This window comes from Olea europaea, unplaced genomic scaffold (genome assembly GCF_002742605.1).
Source record: "Olea europaea var. sylvestris unplaced genomic scaffold, O_europaea_v1 scaffold261, whole genome shotgun sequence".
NCBI classification, from domain to species: Eukaryota; Viridiplantae; Streptophyta; class Magnoliopsida; order Lamiales; family Oleaceae; genus Olea; species Olea europaea.
Window position 1 is genome coordinate 18,954 of NW_019244422.1, and position 11,264 is coordinate 30,217.

General features: G+C 32.3%; 2 protein-coding genes across 3 annotated transcripts; one reads left to right on the forward strand and one right to left on the reverse strand.

The window, feature by feature from the left end:
* Positions 1-293: 293 nt before the first annotated feature.
* LOC111383073 (DNA-directed RNA polymerase II subunit 4) lies at positions 294-3,902 on the forward strand. Its single transcript, XM_023007138.1, has 6 exons — positions 294-424; positions 1,233-1,341; positions 2,247-2,324; positions 3,229-3,262; positions 3,347-3,415; positions 3,701-3,902. The coding sequence occupies exons 1-6, from the start codon at positions 376-378 to the stop codon at positions 3,776-3,778; spliced, it is 417 nt and encodes a 138-aa protein (XP_022862906.1). The 5' UTR covers positions 294-375; the 3' UTR covers positions 3,779-3,902.
* A 708-nt stretch (positions 3,903-4,610) lies between these two features.
* LOC111383050 (succinate dehydrogenase subunit 6, mitochondrial) lies at positions 4,611-8,698 on the reverse strand. 2 transcript variants are annotated; one of them, XM_023007108.1, is made up of 4 exons: positions 8,472-8,656; positions 7,969-8,164; positions 7,550-7,652; positions 4,611-5,006 (listed from the first exon to the last, which is right to left on the reverse strand). In XM_023007108.1, exons 2-4 carry the CDS (start codon positions 8,155-8,157, stop codon positions 4,864-4,866), a joined length of 435 nt encoding a protein of 144 aa, XP_022862876.1. In that variant the 5' UTR covers positions 8,158-8,164; positions 8,472-8,656; the 3' UTR covers positions 4,611-4,863. The 2 variants fall into 2 exon arrangements, with proteins under 2 accessions (XP_022862876.1, XP_022862877.1); XM_023007109.1 differs by lacking the exon at positions 7,969-8,164 and having other exon boundaries at positions 8,276-8,698.
* Between the last annotated feature and the right edge of the window lie 2,566 nt (positions 8,699-11,264).

Genomic DNA, 11,264 nt, shown 5'->3' on the forward strand with positions numbered 1-11,264 from the left:
AAGTTTAGTTGAGAAACATATTAAAGTTTAGTGCTTGTTTGATAAGGATTTTGTTAATTGATTTTTTGATCGTTAGAGATAAAGTGGGTCTTAGATGTGAGAGAAAAATTCAAAAATAACGATTAAAATAATGAAATAACGATAAAAAAATTGATTTTAATTGACTAAAAATTTGCACCAAACAAGCTCTTAGTTGAGAGGATGGCCAATGGGACGGTAGACAAAATTAGCTAACAAAAACAAGGAATTGAAAAACTTTAGGGGTCAAAACGAAAATATAAAACAATCCCAAGGACCCAACTGATGATATAAATTTCATAGCTTCGCCCCAGTTTGGATTCTACGCTGCACGACGCTAGATTTTAACTATCAACAATGTCTGGAGAAGAAGAAGAAAACGCCGCCGAACTCAAAATTCCTGATGGTATTCATTTTTCTCCACTAATTTTATTATCTCCACGCTTTCATCAAACGACAAATCACACGAGCACCTTTTTTTTTGGGTAAATGATTCGAGTTGATTTTACGATTTCAATGATTTCTTTTAATTGTGTATTATTTAATGTAAGCGCATAATTTACTGTGTCGAATATAATTGCTGCTAGAGATAGTTTTTTGTTTGATCTTATCAATGTTCTAGTTTAACCCCTAAATTGTACGAGGATGCTCAATTTTTGCAAATTGGAACATGTAAAAGAATCGATAAGGTGAAGTATCTGTAAATTTGTCATACTGGAGGCTCGGTTTCATTTTTCGTGTTAAATTTAATTTTGTTGTTGTTCTTGTCTGGTCATTCCTTTCGTAGAGGTGATGCTTATTCGCTGAAGAAGAAGAATGATGCTTGATTTTCATTTCATTTGTTGTTCACAAATATAAGGCCTCTTGCATCAGAGGAGTGGCAATCGTATAGAAATGCGTTAGAATTTTATATTCTCCTAAGAAATCTCAGTTTTTCTGAAACTATATATACACAATGTTTTGAAAGTCTTGCCTGGTCAGTTTTTCTGTTTTTGACGTCAACAATCACGATAAGAATAGACTTTCTCCAAATATATTTTTAAGCATAAAGATGGAGTACCAAACTATGACAAATTTATAAGTGAAATTATGTAATCTCATGAGATCTCTGAAAGTAAAGTTTTTTTCTGATTGTCATATCTCTTTCTTGCTCTTATGCTTACTACGCTTATCTGTGGACATAACCTGAAATTTTCATGTAATTATTTGTTCAGAGTTTTTGAAGGCTAAGTGTCTGATGAACTGTGAAGTTGCTCTAATTCTTGAACACAAGTATGAGCAGCTTCAGCAGATGTCTGAGGATCCGATGAACCAAATATCTCAGTGAGTATATTAAGACACACTTTCAAATTTCTTCTTTCTTTTATTTTCTAACTTTTCGTGCTTTTTTTCTTTCCTTATGTCAAATTTAATCTATGAGAGGATGATGTATTATGATATTGATGTTGGCATCTGTTTACATTTACTCGCGATAAATCTGGATCACCCTCTATGCTTCAATTATACTATTTGTATGTATTGGATGAAGGAATTTCAATTTTGTTGGTTCTGGAATGCTTAGGATTGAAATTGAGATGAGTTTGTCCCATAAGAAGCACTTAGGCATACCTTGGCATATTCTTCATGCATGAATAGTTTCTTTTGATCATTTTCTTGATTTTGAAAGCTTGTTTGGTGAAGAATAAGTTAAATTTTTTTCCAGCACAAAATGAAAATGCAGTTTCACAGCACAAAAGCATATTATGTTTCTCAGTTTGATACTAAATTGAAAAAGAAAAAAGCACTGTGCCATGAGGGATTATTAATGTTTCCATATCTGGCTTTCTAGATTATTATTCCAGGATTTATGATGCATTTTATCTTAAAAGGGGAGAAATTGAATAAATTATGAATGAAATAGGGGATAAAATGGAAGGAAGAGGAATTTTGTTGTTCTTGTTTGGTTTGAGAAGATCAGACAGAATATTACTCGAAAGGAGTGCATATTTATTGGTTCAAAAAGAAAATTATCTTGTTTCTTCTGTTCTTTTTAGAGATAAATGATGACTTGTCTCGTTTGTTTTGGGTGTATGAGGAAATATGGTGTCTTGTTTCATGTCTTTCAAAATCTAGGTCTTCTACCAAAGTTCAGTTTATCTTGTTTTGGAAAGAATGTCACATTTGAACCAAGAATATATGATTATGATATCATAAAGTGTGTTAAATTGTGGTTATCTTTCTTCTTCTAGGGTTTTTGAGAAGTCACTTCAATATGTGAAGCGCTTCAGCCGTTATAAGAATCCTGATGCTGTCAGACAAGTTCGAGAGTATCCATCTATGATGATTTTTTCCTTATGTTTTATACTTCTACATACACCATTTATGATTTATCTGATGATTGTTTTTTATGTTAATCCTTGTTTAAGTACGGCACGCAAAGAAACTTAAGCACTGTAGTTTTGGATTACGGACCATTACTGTATTTGATTTTTTTCCCCTAATTTTACTTCTTTTTCTACTCATTTCACCCTTTGGCTTATACACCAACCAACTTTTTACTTCGGGGCGGTTCCTCAATATCTATTCAGGGTTCATATTCCAGAAGTTGCTTTTCTTTCTTTGTGCTTCAGATAGTAGGACACAAGACAGTCCTGCTTCACGTATTGTTTCTTCTATGCTCACTTGCAGATGGTTTATAAACAAAGTACATTGATGAGAAACATCAATATGCAGAACTTATTTGGATTAATTTATTTTGTTCAGTTTTATGTATACCTATTACATGGAGGTCTTGAGCTAGCACCAATATGTTAGAAACTTGCACTTTTATCTAGTATCTGGTTTGCAAGTGCTGTTATCTACTTTGAATTGTCCCTTTTTTTTTTTAATATTTAAATTCATTTTATCGAGATGCTTAAAAATGAAGCACATACATTCTTTCTTTTCTACTGATTGTACATATAAAACGCAAGGAGACACTAGCTTTTCCTCGTATAATTATAGTTCAAATTGTTATTTCTACGTCAGGTTTTAAATATTTCTGTTGCTTGATATAAATTATGTTTTGGGGGCATGAAGATTGAAGTCTGAAGCTCATGCTATCATGGACGTCTGTTATATCCAATAGAAGGATACTTGTGATCGTGTTATGCGGATAATATATATATATTTTTTTCATTGTTTCAATTGTTTTATTTCAAGTAAACAATGTGAACCTTAACTCAAGGTCAGAATTCTCAGTCGATATCAGCTGGCTGAATTCGAGGTAATTATTTGCACTTACCAAGCAGAGATATCTTCCGTACCTGATGAATATCCTAATATCTTATTTAATTAACGTAATATGCAGCTTTCTGTACTTGGGAACCTTTGCCCAGAGACGGTGGAGGAAGCTCTTGCCATGGTCCCATCTATCAAGGTACCTTAGCCTCTACCACTAGTAGACATGGTTTATGCATTTTGTGGAGAAATCTTGGATCCAAATGATTACGTATGCCGAATAATACTGCCTATTTGAGTCCACCAGTGGTATCATGAACCGATATCTGTCTAAGCTTTTCTCGCTCGTGCCTCGTATCTTTCTTTCCATTGCATGCAATTTTTTACTGTGTGGACGAGTATATGTAGCTCTCACGTTGATAACTTCTATAAATTTTGGGTGTTTACTTTTGCGTGTTGTTACTTAGTTTTGTATATTTTGCAGACTCGAGGACGAGCACACGATGACGACGCGATTGAGAAAATGCTGAATGATCTCTCTCTAATCAAGAAATTCGAATAGTTCTTTGTAATGTAATCTGGTCTGAAATATTTGGGGCTTCCATTTCTAGTATTGCTGTAAAACAGGTTTGTGGATCTTTCATTCACCTTCCTAATGTGCATGTTTGGTAGCACTTAAAAAATTACTTTTATAGAAAATAAATCTAGAAAAGTAAGTTTTATTAATATAAAAATAACTTAATCATGTTTGGCAATTTCGGAAAAGAAAATAAGCTGCTATTCTGTAGCTTATAGTAATGAGAAGCATTACTGCTGAAAGTGAAACAACTTTAAAAGAGCATTTTATAATCTTAGCTGAACAAGATGTAAATAATATAAAATTTCACTTATAAGCACAACCCAACATAGTTTTGTCACGTGAATCTGCCATTGTTTTGAAAGAGAAGCTATGGTTTGAAGATGAACCAAAATTAATATCTTTCAGAGACGTACCAAGCAAATCGGGAGCCTGTGGGCAAAATTTTTTAAGAGGGTCTTTGAGAAAATATGAAAATGGAGAAAATGATCATTAACAGAGACTTAGCATTGTCCAACCAACGTACTAAACTGAAACGACGAATTGCTTAAATGAATAATATGGGCTAAATTTTTAAATGATCCATTTCTGTTTCTCATTTATCCTTGAACTCAAAAAGTGAAAGCAGTGCCCAAAATTTGGCTCTTGTTTGGTCCATTTTTTCAATTTTTTTTTTTTTTTTTAAATGAGTGATTGAAAAAAATAAAAATTAGACTCTCGTTTGGCCCCCTTTTTTTTCAAATATTTTCTTTTTAAAAATGAGTGGTTGAAAAAGCTTTTTATTATGATAAAAACTAATAACTTATGTCAAAATAAGTAATATAAAAGTTTCATGTATTTTTAAGCACAACCAAACATTTTATTTCCCGTAGCACAAGGAAATAATAAAGTTCACTGCCTGAAATTCTTTACATAATCTGTAGTAAAACAAGCACTTCTAATATTCTCCTTGCATCAACACACGAAAAACAAAGACCAAAATGCTAAATCAAGCTTTTAATTTCCCGGATTTTTATTGTGTAAAAGAGAAATTCCATTGGGTTTTGAAGCACGTCCAATTTAGACCGACCTCAAGCTCTGTTCTGCAGCCACTCGTAGAACTTCATCTGCGCAGCCATCGTATCCAACCTGTAAAGCTGGAACCAGTGGTTCGCAACTTCGAGTCCAAAACAGCTGCCGGTGACAGCTCCAAAACCGAAAGCCAGTGCTGCGCCTGTCGAATGCAATAGAAGTTAGCGAGTATTATTCCAATCAAACCCAAATATTGCAGCTAGATGGTAGCTTCTCAAACCATAGATTCATGCTAGTTTGAAAAATCCCTCGTCTTAAAGGTCAACAAAACCATTAGTTAGGTAAGAGCTGAGAGATGACACTCGAGGTCAAAAGAAGACCAGTCACCCGCGTGCAGAAGACAGAAGTTCATTAGCCTTTTTGTCGCATGTTTTGGACCTCTTCCCCGTCCCTTAGAAAAAGTGCACGTTATAAGATACTATCATACTGCCTCGAAAGTTGGACCTCGAATCCATTATCACAATGATCCAATTGCAAGTACACCAGCAAAACTGGAGTAAGCGGATTGGCATAGCCTGTGTGAGCTTTACCAAAAAGCATTTATAACAGCTATTATCTTGCTAATACACAGTATTTATCTAAATTGGATGTATGTAACGAACATTTCACAGTAAACAAGATTTCGTCTAAGAATTTCTTCCTTAACAAAAGGAGGAAGAACAAAAAGGCAAAAGAAAACGTGAGAATGAGCAAGAGATGGAACATTGGTTTGCTGGTTATCCAATTGAACACCAATGTGGACGTCTTCCAATCTAGTGAGCTAACTTGTAATCATGTCAATAACCCGATGAGAGGGTTTGAACAGTAATTTCATCTCTATCAAGAAAAATGAACTATGAGAAATATAACTCTCAGAGAAGTCATCAAGAGGCAACTCCATAAGTATTTACATGATCTCACATCCACCTGAGCCAGACAAAAAAGACTCATGGCACAACAAACAAGGAACAAGGAATGAGAAGCAATTCAAGAAACAGGAATATGTAAGTAGAGAACAGAAAGCCACCACTAATTACCTAAATCCAGGCTGTAACAGTTTTCTGAAGATTATTTTATAGCTGCCTACACCAGCAGAGTGTTATGCCCAAAGTAGAAGGATTTAGCAATATTACATGGTCATAGTAGTGCTCCTGGAGTTTAACTACCTAAAATTGAAGTAAAGAAGAAAATACACTTTTTCTTTTTCTTTTTTTAAAATTCAATAGCCATCATCACATCTTCTCCTTTTGGATCCAACAAGGTTCAGAAAGGTTTACGGAATTCAAAAAAACCAACGACTTGAAGCTAATGCACAAAAGATTATTCCGTCAGCTATCAGCCTATGAAAGTCGTATTTTTAACCAGATACCAGTTCTTCTAATAGTTACACATCCTTTCTCAATCTTTCGTGAAAAATAAGACTCATTAAATTTCTGCAATCTAAATTTTGTGGCTCATCTATCATCCAATAAATAATTGATACAATCAAATGAATAGACTTTTAGAACCATATATCCATTTTTTCATTCAATAATATCCTCAATAAATTCAACAGAACACTACAGAAATCAACAAAAAGGAACATTGATTATCTTTAGGGAAAGAAAAAAATAAAATGGATAGCACACTAGGAAATGAAACTACAGAATATAAACAGGTGAAGATCAAGGAAACAAACTTTCAACATATATTTATGTGTGTGGGCGTATATTTAGCAGCACAATTGTTGTATACAGCAAATATCAGCAAAGAATGGATCTGAGACTAAGAACTCCTTCAATTTTACTCCACATTCCAATGAAACTTCAGAACATTTAAATTATCACAGCCATTTCTGCAATGGCTACCACCATAATCTCATCCATCTCCCAACCCCAGCATTATGTCATTCACTACAGAAAAAATGATACCAACAATAATATTATTGCATTTCCCTCTCAATATCTTTATTCATTGCCCATCCCTCCAGAGTGCCTGACTAAGATGGTTTGTGGATGTTTGCATTTGGCTTATAGTGCACGTTATGGTTTAAGCTTCTACACTCAGCTACCAGAAAAATCTTCAGAAATCCTGTTGTTATGAATTAATGCATGCCATATATGGATGTTTTCAAGTATAAATGCTCAAACATGGACATTCAAGTTAAAAGTAACAGTCAACTCCATCAAAATTTCAAATAATGGACACCAATAGAATCACAGACAAAAAGGGAAAAGATTTTCAGCTTGTTTAAGAGAGGAGAGTCCAAATCAGTATCTTCTCAATACAAAAATGCATTGGAATTTTCTGATTATCTTATTCCCCCCCCCCCCCCCCCCCCCCCCCCCCCCACAAATGGGTATTGAAAAGAGATTGGCGTCACTCTCCCCATTTAAAAACCAAACGACATCATTTTCATCTGATGAAATGAGAAAAAAAATAAAGGAAATTGCTGAAGGATGACACATATTTGCAACACCTGTCCGGATGAAAAATAGCACTTCTTAGGCTCTTTTATATATGTAGGATATGTTGAAGTAACTTGGCCAAATCAAGAGTATGAAAGAAAGAATGCAGACTTATTCTCATGTTCTACGGGAGTGTCAGTTACATGATAATTTTGAGCACTTGTCAAAAAGTATCTGCTGGATCCCAAATGGCATTATTAACAAGGTATCATGTGAAATTATATAACTAATAAAATTCAAGGATGCAGCCATAGTATACCATGAGCACTTCGCGAGTACTTCCAACAGTAGCCAGCTGTTGTAACTGCTCCTAGGACCGCACCTGCAGCACCAAATTGAGCTGCTTCCCTGGCAGTCTTGAGCTGAAAAAGGAGGAGACCGGCAAGCAAAAAAAGTGGTTTCAGAAAATTATAGGAAGAAGAAATGTTAAAGACTGCCTAAAAAGCATCAAAGACAATGAAACATCGAATTCAACTATCTAGTTTGAGCATACAGTGCTAAAGGCACACAGGAAGGGGGCGGGCAAGGTGAAAGAGATAGGTATTTTCAGAAGCCAAGTTCCATCAAATCTAATAACAATATAACACAGAAATTACACCTATAATATATAAACAGCTATTCACGCGTCCATTTGTATAATCACACACACAAAAATCGGAGACAGATTGAGGTTCATACAGTGGGACCATGGACGGGATCGGAGGCAATAAACTCTTCCACAACAGAGCTATCCCAATGGGGCAATGGCTTCTCTGGGTTGAGAACTCTCGAATAGTTCTCCAAAAACGAAAATCTCTCGGCCCAGAACTCCTTGTAACCTTCCCAGTGTCGCTTGAAGAACGATTTTTGGTCCTGGGTTTCACTCATTCTTGATTTCGGTGTCAAATATAACACAGAAATTACACCTATAATATATAAACAGCTATTCACGCGTCCATTTGTATAATCACACACACAAAAATCGGAGACAGATTGAGGTTCATACAGTGGGACCATGGACGGGATCGGAGGCAATAAAATCTTCCACAACAGAGCTATCCCAATGGGGCAATGGCTTCTCTGGGTTGAGAACTCTCGAATAGTTCTCCAAAAACGAAAATCTCTCAGCCCAGAACTCCTTGTAACCTTCCCAGTGTCGCTTGAAGAACGATTTTTGGTCCTGGGTTTCACTCATTCTTGATTTCGGTGTCTTCAATGATTTAGATTTCTATCAAAAATTCTCTCTAATTCTTTGATTTCGCCTGTGGATTTAGGTATTTTTGGGAGGTGGGATCTGTAATATGATGATTGTAAGATGGTATCTTGATCTGCTGCTGCGCGTCTATGGTATAGTGCCTCGCACTGGACCAAAGTGTGTAAGCACGTTGCGCTCCCCGCTCCGCAACCCCCTCTCCCCACCCCCCCCCGCCCCCCTCCCCTGTTTTCAATTTCTGTGATTTAATTTTCAGAATTTTTTACTTCAAAACCTTTGTACATGTACTTTTATGCGGATTTTCTTATGATAATTTTTTGTTAAGAATAGGTAAATATGGTTTTTATTTTCTAAATAAAGCTAGAAAATTTTCTATGCAAAACCACTTGAAACATTACGTGTTTAATGTACTAGTTTTATTGCATATATTTTTTTAATATTGTTTAGTTGTATACCGAACAAAATATAAACAGTAAAACAGATACAATTAGGGGAAATACCTCAAATTGACCTAAATAAAGGAAGGATTTTCCAAAATAGCTTTTGACTTTTCTAAACATTTTGAACTACCTAAAACACCCTTAAACAAATATTAAAAAAAAACCCTTTATCTAATATAAATCTTCTATTTAAGTCCTTAAATAATTAACAAATAATTTTCTAAAAATTTGTGAGAATTATTAATGACTAATTATAAAATAGAAAAACCCAAATATAAGAGAGGACAATATAATATAAAAAAGGTTGTTAAAAATAAAAAAGAAATTAAGTTTGAAAAAGAAATTGATAAGATAGGATATCAAGAACAATTATATGCATCACAAGAAATATTAAAATGTTTCAAAGAAAACTTATTAGAAAATTTTGCTAAAGGAATTGTAAGAACAATAATTATAAAAGATATACAAGATATCATAGATAAATTGGAAAAAAGGAAGAAAAATATTTCAAAATATGATATACCTTTTAGAACATATATAGATATGATAACAGATATTGATATTATAAATTCTTAGACATTATTAGATTTTGAAGAATTACTTAAAAATTTATAAGAAGGCTAATAAAAAATAAATTATCACAAACATACAAAAAATTAGTCTTTATCTTAAGATTTTATTTACACCTAATAGTAAAAATAAAAGAGTTTTTGGAATATAAAAATTTTAGATTTTTAGATTATTAGATTTTTGTTCGCTCATAGTAGCACCCTCACAGTTGGTATCAGAGCCATAGAGATCATGAGAAAATATATAAAAAATAAAAGATATTGAAGATTGAAAAATAAGGAAAAAACTCAAAAGATTATGATTTTAGAAATTATTGAAACTTATAAAAATAGACTAAGGTACTAGGTAAAATATAGTTATGACATAGAAGACTATATAGAGGAAGATAATATAGTTGGAACATATAGTAAAGATATAAACGAAGTATTAGAAATTTTTAGAATAATCAAAAATTTACCTTTAGAATTAAAAGAGAAAATAATTAAAAAGATATTATTTGAAGAATATAAGTATATATATATATATATATTAAAAGTAATCCAGAGAGATAGATTTCATAATAATCTGAAATTACTATGGAAATCATAAAAATAAATAATTATTATCAATGTATTGAAGAAAAAGGATGTTATATATTTTACAACCTCATCCCTAATAAATTAGAAATAATAACATTATATATAACTAGGAATTTACCTAGAGAAATAAAGGAACAAATATTACATAAATTAATTGTAGGATTTATCAAAGATAGACGTACATATGAAATAATTTGCGAAATATTTGAAAATGAGTTGTATCATAGAGAAATATATGAATCATCGTAAGAATATAATGGAAAAAACTAAAAATATTTTAGAAAGGAAGTTAGAAAGAATAAGATTAATAAATAATAAAATTTTAGATAAATTATTAATACCTGGAGAAATAACTAAAACTCAAGAAAAACAAATATTAAAATTAAAACAAGAAAGGTATAAAGAAAAAGCAAGGTATTATGAAAAATTAAAAGAAATAACAAATCTTGAAGAAATAAAACAAAAATATGATAAAATAATAAAAGAATGTAAAAATACTAAGTGTATAGTATTTTATTATTGTCAATCAAAAAATAGATAAAATGTCAATCAGTGAACATATGGAAGAATTAAAACATTTAATAAGAACATTAATAAATGATGTACAAGAAATTAAGAATGAAATAAAAGAAGCTAGAAATGATATAAATATATTAAAACTTGAAGTTAGAAAATTAAAAGAAATGAAGAAAAGAATAATGGAGTAGATAAAAAATTTATAGAAAAAGAAATAACCAGAATAAGGAAAAAAACATATTGAAATGAAAAATATAATAATAGAAACAGGAAGCATGGATGATGAGTTTAGAAAAAATATATTACCTAAAATAATTGAAGAAGAGGAATCTAGAGAAAAAATATTAGGTAAACAAAAAATTGAAGAAAATCAGGACAAAGAAGATGAATGAAGAATTAGATCTACTTATAGATAATTTTGATCATTTAAGTTTAGAAAGTATAGATGATGAATACCAAATCTTAATGAATACTGGAGGAGTACCTAATCCCGTAGGAACCTCTAAACAAGAATCAATAGATCCAAATGAAAGCTATGCTCCAATGTATAATAAACCATATAGGCAATTTTATGATAAAATAAGAGATAAACAACCGTCCAAAGGAAATAAATACAGTAATAGATTTGAATTAAATAATAATTATGATAAACCTGTTAACCATGGAGGAACAAAATTA